This window comes from Pantherophis guttatus, chromosome 1 (assembly GCF_059756535.1).
Source record: "Pantherophis guttatus breed Tessera chromosome 1, ASM5975653v1, whole genome shotgun sequence".
In the NCBI taxonomy this organism is placed as follows: domain Eukaryota; kingdom Metazoa; phylum Chordata; class Lepidosauria; order Squamata; family Colubridae; genus Pantherophis; species Pantherophis guttatus.
The window spans coordinates 323,802,069-323,829,627 of record NC_142063.1 but is presented as its reverse complement, the minus strand read 5'-3'; the positions used below and the strand labels follow the sequence as shown (position 1 = coordinate 323,829,627).

The following is a 27,559-nucleotide window of genomic DNA, read 5'->3' as shown; positions in this document are numbered from 1 at the left end:
AGACTCAGACCCATTGTTCCCGGGGGCCGAGGGCGGAGCGCCGGCGCGGGGCCAGGAGGAAGAGGGGGGCGTCCAAAGCGACAGGATTCGGCGGTTCAGGACTTGGCGTGGCTGGCAGGAGCGGCGGGGTTGAGTGGACTCTGCCGACCTGGTAGCGGATTTGGGTTGCAACAGCAGCAGCAGCGCGGAGCTCCGCGGAGATTCCCGGCGGCGTTGGGCCCGCCTGATGGAGCCGCCAAGCGGCGGCGGAGCAGGTGGCGGTTCGGCGCCGAGCTCCGGCGCCGCTGCTAACTGGGGGAGCGTGGCGCTCGTCCCTGCGGCGGACACTGCGGTTCCCTCCGCGCGTCCCTCGCCACCTTGAGCGCCCCGGAGACGGCCGTCAAGACCCCTTTGTCGAGGGGGGGGCTCCCGACGAACCCGAAGCCGCGCCGACACCCCGCCCGACTCGATGAGCAGCTGCTGCATCTGGCCGCGGTCATGGCTCCGATTCCCACGTACCTCAATCCGGCCGCCGTCCTGGTCCTGGTCAGCTGCGACCTGTGCCTTGTGCGCGCAAGTAAGTGTAGGGGACGGAGGTGGAGGGTGGGAGAATCTCCCCAGTGGATCCAGACCAAGATCTCCACCCTGAGATTCCCCACCCGTCCATGGCCACTTCTTTCAAAGCTTCCTTTCCGACCAGCCTACTTCTCGGTCACTAGCCTTGGTGCTGAACTCGGTCTCCTGTGCCTTCCTGCTTCAGGGACCACCTATCCATGGTGTGGCTCTGGTTTAGGGAGAGGGGCTCAGGGATGCCCGGATGCCCATGCTTCTACAGTGGGATGGAGAGAGACAGCTGTGTCACTGAACAAAAGAACAAAGTCCCTTTGGGACAATTCAGTTGTGTGAGGTTTGGAAGCAAGAAAGACCCTCAAGACTTGAGTTGCCTTGTTCTCTTCTCAGAACTTCCCCACACAACCCTTCCTTTTGCCCAACATCAAAATCCCAGCCAATTTCATTAGAATAAAAGCTTGGCTCAAGGTTGTTGCCATTTGGCCTTGCTAGGTCTTCTCTGAGGTCCTCATCCAAGTGCTCTTGCCCTGCCAGCTGCAAAGTTGTTGGTTTTTTTTTTAGAAGTATGTACTTGGCACCTTGCAACAAACACCAAAGCCCATTCCCCCATTCATTTCAATTCTTGAGTCACCCAGAGTAAGAGAATCTGGCACTTGATAGAAATGAAGCAATCATTTGCTCCACTCCACTAGTCTGAGATGCTAGCTCAAGGCCCACATGAATCACAACCCCACTCACATATACACACTGGTGATGACTAACATATATTTGCTGATATTTTCAAATGCTATTTGCTGCCTTTGAAAGGTGGGGATGGGGTGGGGTGAGGCAAACAGAAGTATATGCTAACTTTATAGCTCAGGCAGTGGAGAAAAAAAATGTCTAAATTGTATATCAATGCATTCCCCCTATGTAGGGACATAGAAACTGAGGCCAAAGTCCTGGCTCTGTCAACAGATGGGTCATACATAGCCTTTTATATCTCAGAGCAGCATTTGGCTTAAAGGGTGCCCACTCCCATTCAAACAAATATATTCTGGAGTTATTCTTCTTGCTTGTTCTGTGCTCATTGCCAAATATATCTTCTTCACAGTGTTAACATTTTTATGAATGCAACTAAGGTAGAGTAGCACTATTCATATGGCCTTATAGCTTACAATAAACCATATGCAATCTTCTAGGAAACTATTGATTTTAGTTTTCTAGCATAGCCATGTGGAAGGGATTCACACACATTTAGATAAAATTGCAAAGCATCTACATTAGCAAAGCAATTTTACCCCTGGCTGCTGCCAGCAAGGAACCTAGTACAATTTTCAGGATTTCTGGTCCACCTTAACTGGCCAAAAATTCTGGAAGTTTTAGTAATACACATCTGGAGATCACAATGTTGCAGAAATAACTGCATTGACAGTAAAAACCTACGAAATCTAATTCCCAGTTATTTATTTTGTAAATCATCATGTTGTAGAGATAACTGCATTGACAATAACAACAACTCCTAGGTATTAATTTTTGGATAGTTATATTCCTCTTTACATTTGGTGTCTTCAAATGCTTCCTATTTATAAAAATAGAGTTAAAAATGAGACATTTACAAGCCTTTCAAATTTGGCCAGCTAAGCCAGGGATTCAGTGAAGATGACCACATGGTGAGATTGAGAAATTCAGCTGGACAGGAACAGGTAACTTAAGTGATCAAGAAAGGCAGGTCTGTTGCTCAAGGAAGAATAGGACAAGGACCAGCGAAGGGACAAAGCCGGACAGAATAGTGATACAAATGGCTTCGTTAATGAAACGTGTGAAATATGAGAGTGTAGCAGAGTTCAAGTAACAGAGCTAATGGGTGTGTTGCCCCATTTGTCAGAAAATCAGCAACAGATAATAAAGTGAAAACAGCTGATGCAGTAAATGTGCTACAGGCCAAATTTGCAAGATTCTTGGTGTTGGTATATTTCCATTAGGAGGTCTGGAAAGGATCCAAACTAAGCAAATGAAAAGGGGCATTTCTAACCAACATACTGGATCTCTCTCTCTCTCTCTCTCTCTCTCTCTCTCTCTCTCTCTCTCTCTCTCTCTCTCTCTCTCTCTCTCTCTCTCTCCCCCCCCCTCTCTCTCTCTCTCACACACACACACACACACACACACACATACATGCAGTGTGAAGCCTTTATATAGTTTCCTCCCAGCATTTCCTTCCTTAGCTTTCACTTCCCTCTAAAACAGTGTTTCTCAACCCTGGAAGCTTGAAGATGGGTGGACTTCAACTCCCAAAATCCCCCAGCCAGCGCTGCTGGCTGGGGGATTCTGGGAGTTGTAGTCCACCCATCTTCAAGCTACCAAGGTTGAGAAACACTGCTCTAAAGAATGTTGGCCTATGCTGCATTTGGTTACTCTTTCTGTCTTTCCAAGCAGATGAATTAGAAAACAAAATGAATATATCACAAAAAGCAGCCAGAAACATTTTGATCTTTGGAATTCAATGATACAATGTGATTCATAGGATTAAATGTTGAAGGATACTCTTAAAAGGACTGTTCTGATTCAGGGTTCAAATCAGACAGATAGTCAGGCTCCCCTCCACCGCCCAACCCTGCCGGCCAATCTATTCATATTCAGATTTTCAAACTAATACTGAACAATATGGTTACTAAGCATGTTCAATGCTCATCATTTTTTATGAATTTAGAATTTAGGAAGAAAGGATTTTACTGGTTCTATCCATTTCTGCTCTCAATAGACAATGTTCTTGCTTAGCTTCTAAGTTTCTAAATGTTCATCACATTAATCTACTGTTAAAGGGATATATTTTAATAATGTGACTTGCTTTTAAAGAAAAAAATGTGCTGTTAAATGTATATCCTGGATTTTACAGTCACAAAGCAGCCTTCCTTGTAATAAAACAAACCTTTTCCACTGAGGATCTACCCTCTGGAATGATCTCTCCCACCATCAACCCAAATAGGCTTTAAAAAAAGATTAAAAACTCAGGTTTTTCCTTGGCATTGGGGCCAGATTGATTGGATATATTGCCGGAAAGGTGTAATGTATCTTGTGGGTTCCTGATTACCTATTAATTACAGGTGAGGTTTTAACTACATTTGTTTGGCTTCTTGTACATTGCCCATAGTTACAGTTATCCAAGTTGACCAGCCATATAAATCCCTTAAAAAATAAAAAATGTAACTTAAAAAACAAAAACAAAACGCCCACAAAAGAAGGAAATCCATTCCATCAGGTTTTGCCTTCTCCCTCAGAAGTTCCTTCATGGGCTATGGCAGGGGGAACTCCATTAACTTGCTTTTAAGGCAGTTTGATCAGACTTTGCTTCTTCTCCTCTCCAAACTCCGTCTGCCTTTGACAAGGACGTGGCAGAGGAAGAGATATAATTCATTGGGACATTAAGAATGGGCATCTGCATATTTTTTGTATGCCTCATAGAAGCCTTTTGGCAGAAGGGTAGAAAAGAAATGCAGGAAATAAATAGAAACTACATATTCAGTATGACAATATTAAATGCAGTAATATTTATTGACGTTCATAATAAATTCCTGTCACTGCTATTTCCAGGTGGGCAATATTCCTGGAACTCAGCTTCACACCTGCTCAAATGGCAGAAACTCCTGAGGATGCCTGGGTGAGAGACATCTAAGAAAGGCATCTATGTTCTCCCTGGAAACAAGGGAGGGGCACCCTCCTCTATCCTGGATTGGCTAGTGAAGAAAGCCCCAAAGGGAGCTGGGAAGGGTCCAGACATTCACCAGTAGCCTCACTTCAGGTTCTCAAGGTCAGCAGTGCCATATCCCGAGAAGCTTAGCATTCCTTCAGTGAAGAAAAACCTCCTTGCCCTTTGCCTTAGCCATGCATCTTTTTCATCTGAAAAAAGGGGAGAGAAGGAACAGCCACCCAGGCCCAGTGAAGGCTGTTGGTACAAGTTGGCTGCCGGCACTACTGCATCCCTGGCTGGCACACCATATGCTGCTGCCAGCCTCCCATTAGCAAATTAACACTTGCCGGAGAAGAGAGTTGACCCCACCTCCGTCCTTGGCCTGGCAGGCTTGCACTGGGCTGCTATGGGCTCCTAGCCAGGCTGATGGCTCTTGGCCCCATGTGCAGAAAAGCTGAATACCATAAATACCAAGTAACTTTGATAGTAGCCAGATGGGTGGGATCTTTAAAAACTTTCCTTAAAGCAGGGGTCTCCAACCTTGGCAACTTTAAGACTTGCAGACTTCAACTCCCAGAATTTGCTGGCTGAGAAATTCTGGAAGTTGAAGTCCACAAGTCTTAAAGTTGCCAAGATTGGAGACCCCTGCCTTAAAAAATGATGAGGCCGGGCTTTACTTTTGGATCAGTTCAAAAAGGCTGTGTTTGCACATCTTGCTAAAATTGGCTAGTGGTAGCCTTGGTTAGGCTTTTTTATGGCTTATTATGTTGTGCAAATCCACCCTGTTTCATTACTTTATAATTCTGCAAATCTAGAAACTGGGTTAATCCAATAACCAGGTTAAGCATGCTGTGTGGAGTTGCATGGGGCAGAAAGGAAATTGCGTCTTTGCTCAGACTGCAGCATTCTGAAGCTAAATTGAGCCATGGTGGTGCAGTGGTTAGAGCGCAGTACTGCAGGCTACTTCTGCTGACTGCTGGCTGCCTGCAATTTGGCAGTTCGAATCTCACCAGGCACAAGGTTGACTCAACCTTCCATCCTTCCGAGGTCAGTAAAATGAGGATCCAGATTGCTTGGGGCAATATACTGACTCTGTAAACTGCTTAGAGAGGGCTGTAAAGCACTGTAAAGGGGTATATAAGTCTATGTGCTATTGCTATTAATTATAAGCCATGGAAGAGAGCAGCGTGTAAGGGTTCTCCACCGATAACTTTCTTGCTTCCCATAGATCGGCCCCCATCGCCTGTCAACGTGACTGTTACACAGCTCAAGGCAAACTCGGCCACAGTCTCCTGGGATGTGCCAGAAGGAGACGTCATAATCGGCTATGCTATTTCACAGCAGGTGAGGCACTCCCAGAAGAAAGCCTTTCATTCCTCAGGGGACCAAGTAGCATCAAACCTTTACACCCCAACCCAGCCAGGACCTCCCATTTCTAACCCCTCTATGGGCTATCACTTCCTTCCGTTCAGATGCATCCCTCCCAGATTAGGACTAAACAGTCCCTTAGAGTAGCAATAACTCTCCTTAAACCGCCTGGTGGAAGTAGGCAAGGTGAGCCTGAGGGCTTGTCCCACAGCCTGGCTGGCCTCCAGCTTTAACAACCTTCCTGGTTCTGGCAGCGACAAGATGGGCAAATGCAACGATTCATCCGGGAGGTGAACACCACAAACAGGGCCTGTGTACTCTGGGATCTGGCAGAGGATGCAGACTACATCATCCAGGTCCAGAGCATTGGCCTCCATGGAGAGAGTCAGGCTAGCAAGAGAATCCATTTTCGCACGTTAAAGCAAAGCGACCGACTTCCATCCAACAGCTCAAACCAAGGTAAGCAAGACCCTTTTGTTAATTAGTTTGGTGTCATCAGCCCAGGCTTTACTCGTTATAAACAACTATCTGCCCTATCAAACTTAGTCCAGCAACAACTCTGACCTTTTCCATAGATATTTTAGTAATTCCTTTGGTCCCATCTGTCCACTTTATTTATTTATTTCATTATTTCATTAAAATTTATATGCTGCCCTTCTCCTGAAGGACTCAGGGCGGCTCACAACAATAAAATCACAATAAAACAGCAATAATAAATAAGATTAAAAAAGATTCAATTAAAATCCCACAATTAATTAAAACTCCCAAAACAGAATCAGACAATTTGCTTAAAAAGCCATGTCTTCAGGTCTTTGCGGAAGGAACGGAGATCAGGGGCCGTCCGGAGCCTGGTGGTTAACTCGTTCCAGAGGGTCGGTGCAGCCACAGAGAACGTCCTCATCCTGGGCGCCGTCAGCCAACATTGTCTGGCCCTATGTGAGCACACTGGGTGGTGGGAGGCCGGTAGGAGGTGATCCTACAAGTACCCCGGGCCCATGCCATGAAGGGCCTTATAGGTGAGAATCAGCACCTTGAAGCGGATCCGAAGGACCACCAGCAACCAGTCCAGCTCGCGCAGGAAAGGTGTAACCCGGGAGTATCGGGAAGCTCCCGTAATAACCCGCGTGGCCGCATTCTGGACCAGTTGGAGCCTCCGGGTGCACCCCAAGGGCAGCCCCATGTAGAGGGCATTGCAGTAGTTTATCTGCAACTTTATCTGTTGTCTTCTCCGTTTTCTGCTTGCTTCAACTTGCTTAGCTTTTTTATGTCAATCATTACCCATTTGCTAAAGTTGGCCATGTGGCTTCGAGCAGGCCAGTCTCTGCATTGGATTCTCTCACCAGCGTCCAGCTCATCCCAATGAGAAACAAAGCCCACCAATGTCAACCCCCTCCCCTCCATCGGCTACCTTGTAATGTTCTCATCAGTCCCCAGTTGCATATCCATAATTCTTACAAGCCAAAGGATAATTAGTGAAAGATGGTCTTTCCTAGCTCCCTGTCACTCAAGAGAGCCGACCGGCTCTAAATGTGAAACAGAGCAACCATGGAGGTGCTGAGGAATTCTGGTTTTACTTAGTAACATGAATGATCCCCTTGCCAAGTTCCAGCCTTATGTTTCTACAGGAGACATCACAATGGAGGGGCTGGACAAAGAGCGGCAGCTGCAGACCGGGGAGATTATTATCATTGTGGTTGTGCTGCTTATGTGGGCAGGTGAGTTTTCTTGGGTTCTCTGGATTTAGGCAGGATTGTGGCTGGAAGTCAAGTGTTTACTTGGCAGGCACAAAAAAGTTGCTTTTCTACAGTCTGTCTTGAAGATTGGCTATTACTTTGGTCCATGGCTATTGGAGCAGGAAGAATGTCTTCTACAAGTTTGCATCAGTTTCCTGATGTTTGCAAAAGTTATTAAGATATTCGATGTTCAATACAGGTAGATCTTAAATTATGATCAAAATTGAGCCCAAAATTTCAGTCACTAAGCAAGACAGTTAAGTGAGCTTTGCCCCATTTTACGACCTTTCTTGCCACAGTTGTTAAGTGAATCACTGAAGTTGTTAAGTTAGTAACACGCTTAAGTGAATCTGGTTTCCCCATTGACTTTGCTCATCAGAAGGTTGCAAAAGGTGATCACATGACCCTGGGACACTGCAACCGTCATAAATATGAGTCAGTTGCCAAAGGTCTGAATTTTGATCATGTGGCCACAGGGGTGCTGCAACTGTCGTGTGAAAAACAGTCATAAGTCACTTTTTTTCATTGCTATTGTAGTTTGAGGGCTAACTATATCAACATTTGATATCTTGTGAATTTTGCTCAACCTGCCACATTTTTTCCACATTTTTTCCACATTTTTTCCACATTTATCGTTGGTATGCGTTCTGGCCCATCAGATACTCAAGGCCATATTTAAAAACTATAACATACCATAGAAACTTTAGATCAAAGGTATCCGAAGGCTTAGATTATTCAGAACACACTGAGAAAAATTATCGCAACTATTAGATGCATTTGACCAATTTAGATGCGAAACCTAGAAATATAAAACCCATTATTAAAACACAGGAAACAAAAAGGAGTAGCTGATTGTCTGTTTAATGAGTTCTCGTTATTGTGTTCTATACAAATTCCAGCTCTTTTGTAGATTTAATTCTATGTCATACTATAGAACAGTGGATGATATTGTTTGTGTGTGTCCGTGTGTGTGTGAGAGAGAGAGAAGGAGAAGGAGAAGGAGAGGCTTAGATGTGCAAACCAAATCTGCTCAGTTAATTTGTGGTTTAATGTATTGTGCAAAACCCAGAAAAAATGGGTAAATTCAGTAATGAGGATAAGGACATTGACAACAGTTGATAAGGAATGTTTTTCCAGGCTGACTACACTGCTTTAATTCAGTGCATTTTTTTCAAGGAGTATTTTTCCATAACATTTTTAGATTAATGCTTATTCATGTACTTAGTTTGCAAATTAAGTCGTTTGAATTCTTGAAGCATCTCCGTGTTTCTTTTGTTTTCCCTTAATTGTTTAATTTCCCCCCAAATTGTCAGATCCTATTTGAAGAGCATGTTTGTTCTTTTCCTTCTAGTATGTGGTCCTTGTACGGCTTTTTGCATATTTTTACCCTTATTTATCATATTAGCCATTCTTATATATAATTGTCTGTGTATGAACAACAATTTTACCAATCATGATCAAACATTATTCAATGTTTATCTGACTTTTACTAAACATTGCAAATGTTATTTTTATAGCAAATTATTGTTTGCATTTTGAAAGGAAATGGGTAATTTGAAGAAACACTGTTGAATCTTGGAAATTGCACGTGAATCCCAGATCCATCTTCTATTATTTCTGCATGCTTTTCGTATTATTTCTGCATGCTTTTTGTGCCTGTTCAGTACTTGCATCCTTGTTCCAAACATTAATCCATTGTTTACATTTCTATTACACATCCTTTAAATGGGTAAATTATTATTGAGATAGCCATTAGCAACTCTGTCTAGTACATGGGTGAAATCTACTTACATTCCTTACTGGTTCAGAAGCGCGCGTGTGTCACATGCAGACGCACACCTTCTGCGCATGTGCAAAACCTTCTGTGCATGTGCAGAAGGTAAAAAAACATTACTTCCTGGTTAAAACCAGGAAGTAATGACAACCGGGTGGCGATCGCTACCGGATCGCCGAATCACAGGGAAAAATTGCTACTGGATCGGGCGATCTGGTCTGAACTGGGAGCATTTCACCCCTGGTCCAGTACAATACTTCATGTCCTGATTTCTTGTGATTGCATCCACATCACAATAGGCCTTATTTGGCTTCCCCAGTTTTGAAGGGTGACATTTTCCTGTGTCACACAATTCATTCTCTGCAGACGTTGAGTATTCAAAGCAGAGGTGGTATTCAGCCGGTTCGGAACGGTTTGGGCAAATCGGTAGCGGAAATCGCAGTTGGGGCCACCCATCCACCCCGGCTCTATGCCATCCTATTTAGGCATGTTTTTTAGGCCGGGATCATGTGCAGAAGGCGTGCGAGTGAGCAAAGCGCATGCATGGAAGGCCGTGTGCATGCGAGTGCGCTCACATTTGCGAACCGGTAGGAAAAGTGACTACTACCCCGATTCAAAGATTGGCTTCTTCTGATAAGTCTGTATCTTTCTCCCTCCCACCCTCTCTTCCACCAACCGTGTTTCTTAATCCCACCCTTAAAGTCCAATACAATTGGCTATTCTTCCCTGTTAATTGACAGGGAAAGAGCCTCTGTTCAGAATAGAGGTCTTCAAACTTGGCCGCTTTAAGACTTGTGGACTTCAACTCCCAGCATAGCTGGCTGGAGAATTCTGGGAGCTGAAGTCCACAAGTCTTAAAGCGGCCAATTGAAGACCTCTGGTTCAGAACTTTCATTTTAGAATATTTTAGGTAATAGATTAGCTACTCTTGGAATCAAATGCTGTAATAACTAGTGGTTCACTGTGATCTAACAAAAGTTAATGGGGAATGGATGATTGGATACTGTTGTGGACGCCTCTGCTTCAGAAAAAAAATCAGCTTCTATTTTTCTGACCATTTATCTGACTCCAAAGGAAAGGGGCCCTTTCAGCTGTGATCGGTGTCTACAGCATTCATCTTAGTAATGGTCAGTTCATAATTTCTGGAGATGTTAATCTTTATTATAAAAAGAATGGAAGCCAGAATGGAAATGAAAGAAATGTATGCTTTTCTTCAGTTATAAATGTAAGGCTAAACAAACATTTCTAAATTAATCCAAACCCAGATATTTTTTTTTTGTCCGAACAGAAATATAGTACAGATAGTCCAAGACTTACAACCATTAGCCAATTGACTGTTCAACGTTTCAATGGCACCAGTGGTGGAATTCAATTTTTCTTATTACCGGTTCTGTGGGTGTGGCTTGTTGGCCATGGCAGGGGAAGGATACTGCAAAATCTCTATTTCTTCCCCAGTCCTGGGGGAAGGATATTGCAAAATCTCCATTCCCACCCCACTCTGGGGCCAGACAGAGGTATTTGCCAGTTCTCCGAACTACTTAAAATTTCCGCTACTGGTTCTCCAGAACCTGTCAGAACCTGCTCAAAAGCAGCCCTGAATGGCACTGAGAAAAGTGACATATGGCCATTTTCACATGATTGTTGCAGCATCCCATGGTCATGTGACCAAAATTCATCTGCTTAGCAACTGGCATGTATTTATGACAGTTGAAGTGTCCTGTGGTCATGTGATCCTCTTTTGTGACCTTCTGTCAAGCAAAGTCAATCGGGAAGTCAGATTCATTTAACAGCTGTGTTATTAACTTAACTGCAGTGAATCACTTATGAAAGGGTATAAAATGGGGCAAAACTCACTTAACAACTGTACTGCTTAGCAACAGAAAATGTGGGCTCAATTCTGGTCATAAGCCGAGGACTACCTGTATGCAGATCATGCTTCTAACTTACAGTACTACACTCTAAAAGCTTCTTCATTTCTCAGCTAACAGAGACAGGGCAAGAGAAAAGCTAGGCTAAAGGTTTTGAACTCATAACTTGGTAATGCATAATGGAAATAAAATTAATACGAATGATAATTCCCCACCTCCTTATTCAAGACCATGCCAATTTCTTACGCTCCAAGATTCTCTTTAAATGAGAAGCTAAACAATTCTCAAGGGCTATAGAAACAGATGGATTTTATTCTTCTAAAATATTTTCAGTTTAAAAGGAGAGGAAAAAGACATGTGATGATGGGGGAAGGTATTTCTTTATCACCATTCAGTTTCTGTTTTCACATCATTCACCTGCTGCTCCGTTATAATGCTTGGATACTTGCCCCTTGAAAGATTAGTTTGGCTCTATGTAAAACAGGGGATGAAGATTGGGGTATCATGCAGAGTCAAGGTTTGTGTTTCTCTCTGCCCATTTCTAAATAGTTATTACAGGATTTTAAAAAGTATTTAAAATCAAGATCACTAACCTCTACATTTCTGTCTAAAAAAAACTTAGGTTTATAAGCAGTTTTATCAGCATATTTAATCACTTCTAATTATACTGTCTGGTTTGGACCTTTGATAATGTATGCCTTCGCAAAGTTTTGTGTTTCTGCTTGGGGCAAACGGTTAACATTTTAAAAAGAAGAGTAAAGCAAGAAATACTCAGGTAGGAATATACAGTATGTGATAAATGAAAGTTCTAGGGACTTAATTATCAGGTTTTGCTCTATGACACTGTTCTATCAATGAATACCCTGGATGGCATGATTGCACCTATTCTTGACTGGCAACTTTTAATAGAAACGTGAACTCTCAAAAGAGCTTTCACCATTTCAAATTCCTCACCTGAGACAGCCTCAAGTGTCCGTATAGATGCCTTTCCACATTGCACTAAGCCATGCTTAATATTGGCTTTGAACATCTGGAGAACCTGGCCATTGTAGTTGGGACATGTTGGATGCAAATGTTAATAAACCAGGGTTAAAATTATAATTCAATGTAGTACATGAGTCCAGCCACCATTTGGCTAAGATTCCCTCCTCTTCACTACATGACTGCACCACTTGTCCCCCGCTCCAGGCATTCTTAACAAATCGTATACACACACAAACATTTGGGGATGAAAGAATTACTCCAAAATGGGGGATTGTATTGTGTGTATGTGTGTGTGTGTGTGTGAGAGAGAGAAAGAGAGAGACAGACAGACAGACAGACAGAAACAGACACAAAGAACCAGACAGACACTAAAATATAAACAACTAAAGGGAACACAAAACTACTGTACATAACGAACAAAGTATTTAATAAGGCTATTTCATGCAGTCAGATCTCTGATGTCTTCTGCTTGTGTTCCCTTTATTTTTTTGAGCAGTATATTTTAAATGAAAGAGCATAGCTTTTCAAATGAAGAGAATTCTAGGATTTGAGTTGCCCATGTTCATCTTTCCTTTCTTCCTTCCTTCCTTCCCTCCCTCCCTCCCTCCCTCCCTCCCGCCTTCCTTCCTCAGCTGTGATCGCACTCTTCTGCAAGCAATATGACATCATTAAGGACAACGATTCCAACAATAATAAAGAGAAGACCAAGCCTTCCTCAGAACATAGCACTCCAGAGCGGCCCACAGGGGGGCTACTACGTAGCAAGGTAAATACTGTGACTGGGCAAAGGAGGGGTGAGTGAGGGGTACAAGGCTGATCTTATTTCAGATGGGCTGAAACTGGCTTGGAGAGGTTCACAAGCACACTGGACCATGAAGAGGACCTGTGACACAAGGTAAAAAGCTTTGCTAGAGGTACTAGCATCATTCTTTACTACAATTATTATATGCCACAGTCTCAATCCTCACTTAAGCTATAATGCAGTTTTTTTTCCACTTAGGATGTAATATGAACCTTATTGTTATAAAGGATACAAAGTGTTAAAGTTTAACATTTATTAACTGTCAATTAAATCTGTATAGTCGCCCATCTCACAAAAAGTGACTCTATCTATGCCATTTCAAGATCACCTGCCAATTGGTGCCTAGAATTTTAAAGAATATAATAATGATAATAAATAATAACATGCTCTCAGAGCTGTTAGAATACCATCATGGCAATATATTGAACAGAAGTGGACATCCCGTAAGAAATGAGGGAACAAAGTCACTCCATCTTTCTATTATTTGCAAGTAATTGGGCTACATGTAGTAACCCAATATTATCAGGCTCTATTTTGTGAATTTAGGATTTGTGTTTCAAACTCAGCAGCAGGAAGCACTGCTGTGTTCTGCCTTTTGAAGTCAGGCATATGAGTCCATTTTTGAAAGACAAAGTTGCTGCAGTCAGCTTCATAATAAAAAATTGACAAAAATATTGGACAGCCATTTGTCCAGGATTCAATAAGATCTCCTGCCTTGGGCAGGGGGTTGGACTAGAAGACTTCCAAGGTCCCCTCTAGCCCTCTGATTCTATAATTCTATGAAATTAGAATAGAATAGAATTTTTTATTGGCCAAGTGTGATTGGACACACAAGGAATTTGTCTTGTTGCATATGCTCTCAGTGTACATAAAAGAAAAGATACATTCATCAAGAATCATAAGGTACAACACTTAATGATAGTTATAGGGTACAAATAAGCAATCAGGAAACAATATCAAAATAAATCATAAGGATACAAGCAACAAAGTTACAGTCATACAGTCATAAGTGGAAGGAGATGGGTGATAGGAACGATGAGAAGATGAGAAGATTAATAGTAGTGCAGACTTAGTAAATAGTTTGACAGTGTTAAGGGAATTATTTGTTTAGCAGAGTGATGGCGTTCGGGGAAAAACTGTTAACAAGAAAAATGCTACCCAGTATAGTACATATACTTTGTACAAATGAACTGGTAGATAAAATAGATCATTTTGTTTATTAGAGTTACATTCCACCTTTCCACCAGTATTTACAGATTGCATACGTCATTTCTTCCCAATAAAGCTAGGCTGAAAGGAAAGAATGGCTCAAAATCCCCTAGTGCAGTGTTTCTCAACCTGTGGGTTGGGACCCCTTTGGGGGTCGAATGACCCTTTCACAGGGGTCGCCTAAGACCATCGGAAAACACATTTTTTCAATGGTTTTAGGAATAATTTTATGGTTGGGGGTCACCACAACATGAGGAACTGTATTAAAGGGTCACGGCATTAGGAAGGTTGAGAACCACTGCCCTAGTGAATTTTTATAGCTCAGGGTGAAACTAAGTTGAACTCAAGTTTTCCAGTTCCTGTTCAATAACATAATTATTTTTTCCATACCAAGCCCTGGTTGTCACATTCTTTTTCAAACTCTAAGGAAGTCAGAAACTATGGTAAATACTTGAATGCTTGAAAGCATTTTACACGTATTGAATTGAATTGAATTTAATTTAATTTATTAAATTTTTATACCGCCCTTCTCCCAGAGGGACTCAGGGTAGTGAACAGCCAAGATTAAAATACATACAATATGAAAATTAAAATAATTTAAAACATAATTAAATCCATTTGGCTTCCCCAATTTAAAACCCCTTACCCATAAAACAATTAAAAATTTTAAGCCAGCCCGGCTTGTTGAAAGAAGAAGGTCTTCAGAGCCCGGCGGAAAGTACGGAGGTCTGGGATCAATCGTATCCCTGGGGGTAGCTCGTTCCAGAAGGCGGGTCCCCCCACAGAGAAGGCTCTCCCCCTGGGGGTCGCCAGTCGACATTGTATTAAGGAAGTTCTGCTAAATTTTATATAAAAGTATTAAAATATCTGGTTATGTGAAATGATAGAGGCATTTTAACATCAAATGGAGATCTGTCAGAAAACAAAACAGGTTGTTGAAAGAATATCAATCTACATATGTATATGAGAGTGAGAAAGAGAACACAATGGTTAATGGTCTCATACATTAAAAATGAATTTGAACATTTTTAGTCCCAGGGAAAAATAACTTTGAATGGGGATCCCACCATTAGGAGAAGTGTTAGCCTAACCTTGATTAGTAAAACAATCACAAGGGGGAAAATTAGTGCAACAATTTAACTCTCTGATGAGCTTAATTTCAATACAAAGAATTGGTGTATCTAGGAAATGTTTTTCTAAAATGAAGACAAAATGATTGTACTCTACCTTTTGGCAGAGAAATTTGGGCCTTTGTAGGAGAAATATCTAATCTGAGATTAATGCATAAAGAGAGAATTTTGTTCCCTTTCCCCATTCCCTGACATAGAAAACAATTTTTAAGAAGTTAGTTCAATTATTGTTGAGAATCAGCATACATATTTAATATATTATGATTGACTACAATCAACCAGATGTTTAGATTAGGTTTGGCATTTTTGTCCATCTATTGGGTCCTTTCCACAGATTTGGAATAGGCAGATGGTTAATAATATTAAAAGTGCCGTCACAGGAATTAAGTAAATCTGCCTTTGCAATTGACTGATGGTGATTTCGTTCAAGTAGTGCCCCAGATGTTTTGGAATTGCACCAAAGGCACCTAATACTATTGGTACTACCTTTGTTTTCTTTTGCAATAGTCATTCTATTTCTACCTTTATATGTTTGGTGATATTTATCTGTGTTTTCTCCAATTCTTTCTCTTCTATTATTATTCAGTTGGAAATATGGTATGATATGCTGTAGGATGTTGCCTAAAAATGAACTGTCGGAAAACCTATCTGGCCAACCTTAGAGCAAGCAATATATGGTTAAATATTATATAATATGCTGATTTGGAGAGTTTAAAAAAAAGAATGTTATCAGAGTAATCTACAGAAATACAGGAAATGGTGTTATATCAAGGCAGACTGTTGTGTTGCCGTTGTGGTTAAACATCTGAACGGACACTTTTCAGCTTGGATGAGTCCTCCAGTCATTGAGCAACTTCCATCAGCCCAGTCCACTGTGCCCAGTAATAATAATGAGTGGTAAGAGTTGCTCTGGTTTGAAATGGACATAGTTGAAACAACTGAAGAATGGGAAGAGATTTGAAGTAAGAGGAAAGCATGATCCTTAGTGTAAACAAGGCAAGCATGTGGTTTAGTTCTAAGGGAATGTAATAAAGGCTTCTCTGAAAAGATGAATTTTGAGAAGAAATCTGAAAATAGGAAGGTAACATTTCCAAACCAATATGGAGTGAGGGAGAAAAAGTGAAATCTCAACTAGCAAGTTTCTGGAGTGATTATCCAAACAGCTCCCACAGACTGACAGTAGCAGTATGATGGAGGAACAGATTTTTAAAAAATGTCAGTTGTAAATAATTTACAAGTTTCCCTCCCCATCTTGAAGAAGTGTTTGATTGAGATACTGTAACATTAAAATCACAGTTTAATTAACCAAATATAATTAATTTTACCACTATACAAAAAGAAATTCATACTTTACTCAGTTGCATTCTTTCGTTACCTTCTTGCATCTTGGAAGTAAGAAGGAAAGAATCTTTTCAATACAGCTATAGAGAGAAAAGGACAGCAAGATGGATACTTAAATTACCAATGGAAGATAAGAAAATGTATTATAGGAAGAATTGGCAAAGGAGAGGAAAAATAATAAAACTACTAAGGAAACACTTCTTTTAACATTGCAGGATGAGAATGTACTCATAGAGTGGAAAAACTGTTATTCTTATCTATTATTAAACATTATTCTTCTTAATTCTAAGATTGTCTGAAGAGAATCAAGAAACTCCAGTATAGGAGAATAAAGGATAAGTTTTTGCTGGCACATGCTTTGCCTCGTATTTATACCTGTGGCCCATGTTCAGCCTTTCAGGTTAAGATAGCCTCTTACTCATACATTTATACAGTGTTGAAATTTGTGCAGTCACTTTCCATTATCTATCATTAGTTTTGTATTATCATATATTATCTATTATATAATCTCTCGTTATCTTTACCTTATCTTGCCCTGTGTTATTCTATTATTTGAATGCTTTGAAATGGTGCAATCATTTTGTATCGGCCCAGAGAATATTAGCTATTGGATGGGTGAATAAAATAGCGTGGGAGAGAGAGAGACTGGGTCCTATTAAGAGCCTTTTGTCCTGCATTCTGTTGGCAGAGCAGCCAGGCATATATATGAAACTAATAGCAGAATATGAGGACAAGCAAACACTCTCTCCCATCCATTTGAGTATACTGCTTCCCAAACTGGTTAGTTAGGCATAATCACTAGCAGCCATAGTTTAACATCCATGAATACATAAAACCAATTTTATAGGTAATCTAAGTTGGTAACAAATTGGTTTATATTTGTTTGAAAATTCCATGTTTTCATTTAGTATCTAGTTAGTTAAGATAGTCATTGAACTGGGCTTGACTTCCTCTAGATATATACGCAAACATTACATATCTCAATTCGCTTTTAGTAATAGCATGCATATAATCCAGGCACAACATTGCAGCAAACTACAGTCACATGATCGCCATTTGAAACCTTCCCTGTCCGCTTTTCACAAGTAAAGTCAATGGGGAAGCTGGCAGGGAAGGTCATGTTGCTCCTATAAGTCACTCCCACCACTTTTTCTCCCAAGGACACCCACCATGGAGCACAAGATCCCAGGGATTCCCTGCCTGCCCACTCACTGTAGCAGCCCCTGGCACCAACCTGTATCTGTAGGGCCTGGCTGCAGCCTCTACTAGCCTGCCAATGCTCAGATGTGCCCACCTATAGTCCCTGCCAGCTCACCCATGCTTCACAGTGTCCAGCTACAGCATCCCCCCCCCCATGATTCATAGTGTCTGTCCATGGAACCCCTTCGAGATACATGCAACCCCCCATGCGCCTTGCTTGAGACTACCAGGATTGCTGTCACTAAGCAATGAGGTGCCGCATCATTGAGGTTTATGACTGCATCACTTAGCGATGGAAATTCTTGCCCCAATTGCCATTGTAACTGAAGGACTCCCTCTATCCTACAATAAGAGTTTAGGTGGCTTTGACCCTTTGACAGGCTCTCTTCGTTCAAAACTCTTCTCTTGTTGAGCGCAACAGAGGAACAGAATAAAAGAAATCAAATGGACAGAAAGGGAATAGAAAATAGAAATTTAGAGAAGAATCAGTTACCACTGCACTTTTTAAAAAAACTTATTAGCATAAACATCTCTCTCTCGTACAGAAGAAATCACCATCTATCAATATCATTGAAGTATAGCTGTTGCCACACAGGCTCGAAGCACTCCAGAAGGCTGCTGGAACATTGCTGGGCTCTGGGTCTGGCTCTTCACCTGCATGCAAAGAATTAAAGCTTCTTGCCCTGAAGGAGGGATCTGCATGGAGCCAGCTGCCAAGACAAGGTGCATGTAGAAGCTGGCCTCTAACTAACCTCTCGTCCTGAAGTTGTAACAGAAACAAGCCTGGGCCACAAGGAACAGCCAGCTGCAAAGCCTTCGAACCAGCAGCAGGAAGCACTATGAAGTGCTAACCTGGGGACAGACTTGAGCGAAGACTTCCTTCCTGCTGACGTGGGAAGCAGCATTATACTGGGCCACATTTTCCTTCAACCCTGAATGAGAACCTAAAGCATGGACTGCAGTCCTACAAATCCAGGCTCCATGTCTCCAGCAAGTGGCAGAGAAACAAACTGCATCTTGAAATGAATGACCGATACAAGGAACCCAAAAGTTTTCAACCTGTCCAGTAGTCTGCTTTCATCAAGGAGTGGAGAAAAAGATGAACTATATAGACTGTACTCACACCCCATACCAACCATTAGTAAGAGCTTAATTCCAGAGCCTATTGGGAAAATATCATGTTACTCTGAAGAGCAGTAGAAAGAAGCAGCATCATTGTGAGCTTCTAGAGCAGAGGTCTTCAAACTTGGCAGCTTTAAGACTTGTGGACTTCAATATGCTGGCTGGAAAATTCTGGAAGTTGAAATCCACAAGTCTTAAAGCTGCCAAGTTTGGGGACCCCTGTTCTAGAGTTACTGTACCTTCTCTTTCAGAGTACACCTACTATCAGAATTGCCCTAAGCTGCTATCAATTCTTTGTAAAGTCTTTTTGCTTCTGTAATCTCCCTTGTGACAACAACTCTTCTGCCATCAATGTGTCAAACATCCCCAAATCTATACCCCAATTGAGAAGACTATTCCCTATTCTTGTCCCTCTATCCCTCCCCAGAACCACAAAGGCAGGAGCTAAAAGAATGTCATCTTACATATTAGTGGGAGAGCCACATATATACAATGTTCTCACCAGCCAGCATTTCCTATCTGTAACAAGCTCTTAGTCAAATTGTTAATGCCAGCAGAGAATTAGATCTCATTCCCAAAACCAAGGCCGAAACCAGGAAGCAGCCACATGAATCACCGGTGGCACAGAAATACCAGCAGCATCCTTTGTCTTCCAAGAATCCTAGCCTTTCCTCAGCTATGAGTATTGTGCTCTAGGGAGTAGAGCAAGGCATGATTGCATAGGAGACCAGAAGAGCTATGGAGCCAGCACCCACTTATCCATGTGTTACTGACTGTAGGGTCAGGAAAATGTGCCATTCAGGTGGCATTCATTTTCCCATAAAAAGGCTATCCTGGCACCTGTGAAAAATGAGGCAGTATTACCTTGTACATTAGTAAGAGTGGAACTTTTCACTGCTAATGAATTCTCTGGGTAATGGTCATAGCTGGGCTGGTATTTGAAATCATATCAACATTTATATTTGACAAACCTAAGACAGTTGCATTGCCATAACACCCAGAATGATCACACATTGTTTTTTATAGCACTGAAGCCATGGATATACTGTTATGTTATACTGTTATACTGTCCTATCATCTCTTTTGGCTATAAAATACTGGGGGAAAAATTCTAGTGAATTTAAAACCTAAGAAATAAAACCCACATCTGTGTTTACATAACAGACACCGAAAATAACCAACATTTCACCCCAATCATTTATACAAAGTCAGATGATCAGTTTGTGGTTCACCAGGAAGAGGAAACCCTCAAAAATGAGACTGAACCACAGTTTGCTCAATCATGGATGATCATATTCTTAGAACATATCTAATATAGATTCAAATAACTTTTATTTTCAAAAGACAGGAGAAACTTTGGCTTTGGCTAGAAGGGTCTACCTCAAACAAGTCTCAAAACTGGAAAGAAAAAGTATATTTATTATCATGACCATACTTGTGTGCACACACTCTTCTCTAGGAATTGCTGCAAATGGTCCAAGTGAAATGTATTGTAGCAGATGTACGGGGGAGGGAATTGCTTGGTCCACAACATTCCTTTTAGTTCCAAATAGCTTGACCGAGCATCTCCTTTTTGGCCTCAAGTGATGAGAATGTCTTGAAATTGAGACTTGATAAGGATGTTCATTAACAAACCCCATTCATTGTTTTATTACTTCAAAATACCCAGTAATATATAGCATATACAATTTCTTGATGATTCCCTCCTGGAAGGAGGTGTCCATGCTGAGACTAAAGGATTTATCAGGACTCTGAAAGACCCATAGGTTTCCTCTCCTGTAAAGACTCAGAAGACTGCTACCTAAGAGGAGCAATTAGAGAGGGACCGTAACAAAGAACTCACTGAAGAAGAATCAATTCTGCTTAGAGACACTAACAAAGACCAATTTCATTTCATGTCGACCAAGACATACCCATGACACTGTCAAAGGCCAGATGCTGCTGCTTCCATCAGAATGGTCAAGAGACTAGAGAAGGGGGAATATATCCCTCAAAGTATTTGGTTTAGGGATAGAAAGCAAACTTTGTGATATGGAATATTATGCAGGAATTGACTCCCAGGAGACAGTCTTCCCAACACCTCCCTCTCCCTTGTTCATCGATCTAAGGTGAAGCAATTGAAAGAAAAAAATGCCCCAAAATACAATTGTAGAAATATTTATTTACCTTTAAAAATGACATTAAAAATTAAATCTTTTGCTACAAAGCTGTGGTTTGGCAGTGATGAATAATTGTGGGCAAGGGATCACCCTCTCAAGTAAAACAGAAGCCAGAACTTTTCTACATCCACAAGGCTCCCCACCCCAATTCAACGAGGCAAGAAATGAATTACAAATCTAATTGCTTTTGCTACATAGCACCTACCTCTGCATTCAGGGCAATGCCCTAGTATAAAAAGTGTATCTATTGCCTTTATCAAGCACGGGAGTTCTGGCATCCTTGTAGAATATAGTTTTTTGAGTAGAACCAATGAAGTCCCTGGAGCACTTTGGGCACCTTGATGCTTTTAGGAGGTATTGACTTTTAAGTTCTGAACAATACAAAGTTATTCAAGGCAAGGGGGGTCTGTGGCTGGAGAGAAGGAAATCAGCCTTGTTCTTTATGCATTGCAGATAACAAAATGGTGCTGGAGATGAATAGTGATGGCAGCAACAGGTGATTTAGAACAGTGTCCCTGGAGGCAGGCAATTGCTGGGAGGACTGCATCCCCAGGCTGCCACTGAGTGGAACTGTGTGTCTGGGGAGCTCCCAAAGGTAAGGCTCCCTGAATCTGAAATACAAAGTTAGCAGTAAAACGACTGAGGGGAATCATGTCCTCTTCCAGTTCGGGCATACAGTGAGTAATACAAGGAAGAACTCACTCCAGAAAAAGGGATTAGAGCTCTCTCACTAAAGCCAAGGAAAGCCAATTACGTACATCATAGACATGACAAAATATAAACGTTAGCAGGTTTCCATACTCCCAATTGTTATAGAAGGTAAACCTGGGAATATGTTGATAGCAAAGTTAGATGGAGAGATTATTACCTGTGGTGGGGCAGCCCCCCTCCTCCATGCAGCTTTGAAGTGGGAAACAAAGACATGTTAGGTCTAAACTACTCCTATCCACCCAGGCTACTTAATGTTGCAGCCACAGGGGATTCCATTCACACATTTCCAGCCATGAGACATCCTGGGCACTGGCCTCCCAGCCTGACCCTGACACAGGCTTCAAATGCCTACCTAGAGAAGGTTTCATTAAGATCTCCTTCCTCATCATCTTCATCCTAGAGAAAGAGATTATTTTGAAACTTGGACTCTTCAGTTCTCCCTACGAGGTGAGTATGACTATGGATCTGATGTGCTCACCTGTTTCCAAAGCTGGGAACCTTTCTTGGCCATCATAGCTAATACATTGCATGCAAAATAAAGGGGAAACGAGCTAAGGACATACAATACCTCAAAGTCTGTTTTGAATGGGGGACTGCCCAGAGGTGTCCTGACTGGCTGACAAGTGGTTTCTATGGGGCACATTGGCCTTGGAAGATGCTTTTCTTCCTCCCTGGAGCCTGAAGAGAAAAGAAACCCTACAACTAATTTTCATTTCCAACTTAATAATAATAATACTGGAAGTTCCCCCTCCTCTCAACACTCTCCATCCTTTGCGTAGCACCATCTAAGCTTCACAGGCTAGCCAGATCTTACTCCTGCATCTCACTTCCTTCTGCATTGGAGAAAGGCAAGGAGTTCAATCAAAATGGTGGGGGGGGGACAATTATAACTACAGGAATGTATTATCTATCAATCATACCTGCCTGTGTAGCTTGCCAGAGATCCAAGGCCACCTGGAAGGCCTGTGCCACAGTGAGAGTCACTGCTTGGGCCTACAAAGTGAGATGAGGAGAGAAAGCATGACAAGAGAAAATACACAGGAGGAGCAGGTCAAGCAGAAACTAACATGAACATTTCCCCCCTCCTGAGGCACAGGCAGACAGATGCTGTCTCAAGGCAAACCACAGAATCTCAGAACAAATCCTCCTCCCTCCCCACTGAAGTCACAGAAACTCACAATCTTCTTCTTAGGTGATAGAAAAGCATGGCATTCAAGGGCACTGCTTTGTGGGTTCTGTGCCACATAGGCGAAGACTTTGTTCTGCAGCTTGTCTGTGGTACAATAGGAAATCCTGCAAAAAAGAAAAAGCTTGGGCTTCGTTTCTTAAGAGCCTGCACAAAAAGGGTAGAGGCAGTCTATGCCTAAGATCAGGAAAGGGCTTAGAGTAAGACATATTTGCTAATGAAGACACAATCAGAATAGGAAAAAAGAACCACATGAATTGACGGGAGTATGGATAATTTGCCAGTTAGGCAAGAGCAAAAGGCAAGGCTTCCACAGCTGACATGAGGCCCAATGGTTTGTTGAATTGCTACTGAGGTCTTGGGAGCAAACATCTGGGAGGGGGTATTTGTGGCTTTTCGAAAAATACATTAAAATAGTAATACTCTGAACCTGTTACATTTAGCGGTGGTAGAGGTTAATACCGTGGAAGAGGGTTCCTTAGATTTTAAAAATCTTTTGGTAGAGCCTTGCCTGTTTTTCAGCCCTGGCTTGACCCACTTCTCACAGCGCATCTCCTATTATACCATTTCAACATCAAATGCAGCCCTCAGCATAAAAAAAGTAGGTCAGTTCTTGCAACAGCAAAGGATTCCTAACAGAAATGAGCAACAGAAGTTGAAATGTAGACAGCCCATGAAAAAATGGAGAGGGAAAGAATTTCCAAGTATGCAGATATAAAAAGCATATTTCCTAAATTAGCAATAAGAAAGGTGGTAAATCCAGCCAGTAAACTCCTCTGCATAGAAATGCATTTTTTAATGGAAAGGATATGCTTCTGGGCAGGCCCAGGAGAGCTTCCAAATTAGCCCCAATTTAGTTTCTTATACTGTACAGCATGCCATGATTGATGTAGCTTCTGCATGCACATTAGCCAGTCACTGATGTTTCTTGATACATCATACAGGAACAATTAGAACAAACGAGCCATTTAGTCATTTCTCTGTCCATCGGCAGCGTTCTACCAGGAATTCAGTCTTCCTCCATGAAGCCATACCTGTAAATGGAGATGGTTTCAATTGTTTCCTTGGTCTCAGCATCTTGCAAAGAGAGGCCCCTGGGTGACACAGTCAGAATCATCTTCTGGAACTTCTTAGGTCCCACCCGAGCCTAAGGATGAGAAGAAGTGGATCACGAAACAATTGTGGATCTGAACATAGAACTATCTCTTTCTGGGTCAAATCCAGAATTCAAATCCAGCAAACTGTTATGAAGTTATGCATCCACAAAGCCCATGTCCAGATGTGGATTACATTTCCAGCTAGTCGACTTACAACTGATCCTTAGCGACCATTTGAAGTTACAAAGGACACTGAAAAAGGGACTTATGATCCAGATTCGAAGTTCTGATGTCCACCCCCCACTATCAGTGTCACGTGATTACATTTTGGATGTTCAGCAAACAGCCTGCATTTACGATCATTTGCCACGTTCTGCATCTACATGACTACAATTTATGTTTCCAGCAGAAAGTGCTCCATAGTGAACAATGGATTCACTTAATGACCATTTTGTTCGCTTTACAACCACCACGTTCGCTTAACAAGCACCACAAAGAGCATAAAATAGGGTGCAATCATGCAGTGATCCACTTTACCATTATCACAACTTAGGTCCGGGCTCAATTATTTATTTATACAATGCATTGGCTGCCCATCTTACCATAAGATAACTCTGGGCAGCTTACAGACATAGAAATACATCTACATTAAAACAAGACGAAATTAAATTATGATTGTAAATCGAAGATTTCAGGTATTCACAGCTAACCTTCAAATTCTATTCATACATTATATGTGAATACAGATCTGTTTAGCTAATATTTTACCTCTAAACGTATAAAGAATTCAAAACATCAAAATAGCAATCTACAAAGCTGATAAAAAGAATGGGAGCTGCCATCCATTTTCTCCTTCACAGTTTGAAGTGTCAAGCTTTAATCATCCCACCTCTGAGCACTGCTTGTTTATGAAGTCCTGAGACATAAAAGTCTTCGTAATTCTGCAAGCCTGTATTACAAGAAGAGAAGAACATGATAAGAAGAGAAATACATCTTTTACCATGGCAATGATCCGGTGGATGGCAGCTGCTGCCATGTCCTCCCCTTTTGGTTTCTCCACCAATGTCATGCCTAAGTACTTCAGGGAAAAACTCATGCCCTCCAAGAGGGGTTCACGCATGTCAGCCCAGGATTCTGGGAGTTCTGCAAAGCAAGGCAAAAATAATTTAGTAAAGATGGAAGAAAAAGCAATGCCATGCCAACCTCTCAGTAGCAGCAGGTATTTTATCATGACTCTGCATATAAAATACAAAAGCTTTCTCTAGAGACCTTCTGGGTTTTGCAAACTTTTGGGCTCTTCAACCTTCCTCATATGTAGATGGGGCTGCAAACAAAAAAACAATTATATATTTCTTCCACAAATCATGTCAAGTTGAAACTGAAGGCTTCTGTAGAATCCACCATTTCCCTCAAAATAACAAAAGTAGTGTCAGATTGCAAGGTCTAGCTTCCAACATTATGCACAAAGTGGATGAAACTCATAGCATATCAATACATGCTGCTTTTGACATCTGTACATATCCACCTTGTGAACATCTCTGGTTGGAAATAACTAATAGCTGGACCAAATCAAAAGCATTTTAGGGGCTGTGTTTCTATGTTTCCACTACTTGCAGGCCCATTTTCTACTATCCCTCTCACTATGAGGATATAGGGCAGATGAAGAGGCTCAACCAGGTATAACTACCGTCCGTAGATGGAAGCACTATCATCAGTTTTAAAAAGTGGAAAGCATCTAAAACAAAATCTTCCTGCCTTTGCTCCTACCTCCCTCACTGAGGTAGGAGCACTGTAACCGTCACTGTCACTCCACTGAGTTTGGTTCAACTCTAAAAAAATATTTTCCTTGGTCCAAGATAGGCACCAAAGTCAGCCTTTTTTTTTTTTTTTTAAATTTGATTTATATGCCGCCCTTCTCCGAAGACTCAGGGCGGCTTACAATGTGCTCAGCAATAGCCTTCATCCTTTTGTATATTTATACAAAGTCAGTTTATTGCCCCCACAATCTGGGTCCTCATTTCACCTACCTTAGAAAGGATGGAAGGCTGAGTCAACCTTGAGCCTTGGCGAGATTCGAACCCTGCAGTAATTGCAGGCAGCTGGTCTTAATAAGCTTAATAACAGGGTGCCTTAAACCCCTGTACTACCAAGGCTCTTGATAAGAAAGATAAGAAATTTTGAAGGATGCCATTTATTCCACTGTTTAGTTTATCTAGCAACAAATATTAATGCCTTTTGGGTGTTAAAAGTCACAAACACGACAAGATAATAAAGTAGGTTATATATTAGTATTAAACTGTTGTTTTCTTTAAAAACGAAAGCGATTGTAGATCAGAAGGGAAAGGGATCTGAAATCAAAGCTAACCAAACTGTGCCTACTGCGCAAACGCATCAGTTATTGATTGATTGATTGATTGATTGATTGGATTTATATGCCGCCCTTCTCCCGAAGGACTCAGGGCGGCTCACAACAATAAGAAACAGAGAATACAAAAGTTAAAAGACAAATCAAAACAGAATATCCAATAAATAAGGTTAAACGTGGGAATACCAATTCAAATTTTAAGATTTAAGAATTCAAAAAGCTACAAAATCGATTTAGTTATGTCCTGACCGTTGTACAATGTTGTACAAACCTGGTACAACACTGAGAGTAGCCCGGCTACCCAGCCCACCAGGGTACCAAATATTTGAATAGGATCTGAACCCCCAGCACAGGGTTAGCCCCCACTGTGTTGGGGAGGAGTCTGCCTCGGTTCTTCCATTCAGGTGGCCCAGATGGGGGTGGGGGGTTTACCGTCGGTCAAGTAAAACGCCTCCTCCTTACAACCCCCTTCCCTCGGGGCTGCAGCTCAGCTGGGGAGGATGGAGCGCCACTAATTAATTTCGCGCTCCAGAAAAAAAGCAGCGCCCCCCCCCACCACCACCACTCCAGTCTCCACCTAGCAACGTTCCCCGCCCTTCCAGTCCCGTGGACATTGGCGTCGCCGGGGCAGGGCGCTACATGCGCGCGGCTGAGAGTCCCCGAGTATCCCACGAGAAAGGAAGCAAGGAAGAGCGGCCGTGGGGGAAGGAGGAGCAGCAGCTTGGTTGCGCGTCCTGCTGTCTCCTAGCAACCGCGGCGCTACACCCGCAACGCCCAGTAAGGCGCTTTCCTCGCACTAACCTTGTCTGTGGCGACGGAGGCGGGCAACGCCCAAGCGGTGGCGGGCGAGGCTGGGACTCCGGAGCACCGCTCGTCCAGCAGCCCGGAGCGCTTCCATCACTAGCAAGAGAGGAGCCTCGGGCTGGGTCTTGGACGCTCTACCGGCGGTGGGTGGGACTTCTCTACGTCGATGCACCTTGCCTTCGGGTAGAGCCAGCACGCATGCGCCGCGATCGAGACCAGGCGACACAGATACAGTAGTGGTCTATTAAAAAGCACCTGGGGAAGTTGTAGTTGCGTCCCCGTCCACACCCCCCCCCTAAACAATGAGATCGGGAAGTAAGAACTGCATGGGGAGCAAATGGCAATTTTAGTGCTGCGATTCGGTTAACAGCGAGCAACCGGAGTAGATGTTTGTTGTATTTCACTCGCAGTCTTATCGCCCCATGGAATTTAAAAGAAGAATGTAACACTCGGAACGTATATGTTGTTCCTATTAAAAAAAAAAAAAATA

At 42.2% G+C, this 27,559-nt stretch overlaps 2 protein-coding genes across 4 annotated transcripts; one reads left to right on the top strand and one right to left on the bottom strand.

Moving 5' to 3' along the window:
- Positions 1-20,953, top strand: FNDC4 (fibronectin type III domain containing 4). Its single transcript, XM_034421100.3, has 6 exons — positions 1-556; positions 5,445-5,560; positions 5,839-6,043; positions 7,210-7,299; positions 12,576-12,709; positions 18,171-20,953. Exons 1-6 carry the CDS (start codon positions 478-480, stop codon positions 18,204-18,206), a joined length of 660 nt encoding a protein of 219 aa, XP_034276991.1. The 5' UTR covers positions 1-477; the 3' UTR covers positions 18,207-20,953.
- On the bottom strand, positions 20,889-27,559 carry LOC117667614 (low density lipoprotein receptor adapter protein 1-like). Of its 3 annotated transcripts, XM_034421097.3 has the most exons (9): positions 27,067-27,559; positions 24,901-25,043; positions 23,838-23,950; positions 22,796-22,910; positions 22,538-22,610; positions 22,186-22,295; positions 21,970-22,013; positions 21,775-21,806; positions 21,263-21,517 (listed from the first exon to the last, which is right to left on the bottom strand). In XM_034421097.3, exons 1-9 carry the CDS (start codon positions 27,161-27,163, stop codon positions 21,408-21,410), a joined length of 837 nt encoding a protein of 278 aa, XP_034276988.2. In that variant the 5' UTR covers positions 27,164-27,559; the 3' UTR covers positions 21,263-21,407. The 3 variants fall into 3 exon arrangements, with proteins under 3 accessions (XP_034276987.2, XP_034276989.2, XP_034276988.2); XM_034421096.3 differs by lacking the exon at positions 21,775-21,806 and having other exon boundaries at positions 20,889-21,517; XM_034421098.3 differs by lacking the exons at positions 21,775-21,806; positions 27,067-27,559 and adding an exon at positions 26,698-26,959 and having other exon boundaries at positions 20,889-21,517.

Coding starts and splice junctions, on each gene's coding strand:
- LOC117667614 (XM_034421096.3), bottom strand. CDS start 27,163: ATGGAAGCGCTCCGGGCTGCTGGACGAGCGGTGCTCCGGAGTCCCAGC. Junction 22,911..23,837: donor GAAACCATCTCCATTTACAG/GTATGGCTTCAT, acceptor TCTTTTTTGCAG/GATTTCCTATTGTACCACAG. Junction 22,611..22,795: donor TATCACCTAAGAAGAAGATT/GTGAGTTTCTGT, acceptor CTCACTTTGTAG/GCCCAAGCAGTGACTCTCAC.
- FNDC4 (XM_034421100.3), top strand. CDS start 478: ATGGCTCCGATTCCCACGTACCTCAATCCGGCCGCCGTCCTGGTCCTG. Junction 557..5,444: donor CCTGTGCCTTGTGCGCGCAA/GTAAGTGTAGGG, acceptor TGCTTCCCATAG/ATCGGCCCCCATCGCCTGTC. Junction 6,044..7,209: donor ATCCAACAGCTCAAACCAAG/GTAAGCAAGACC, acceptor ATGTTTCTACAG/GAGACATCACAATGGAGGGG.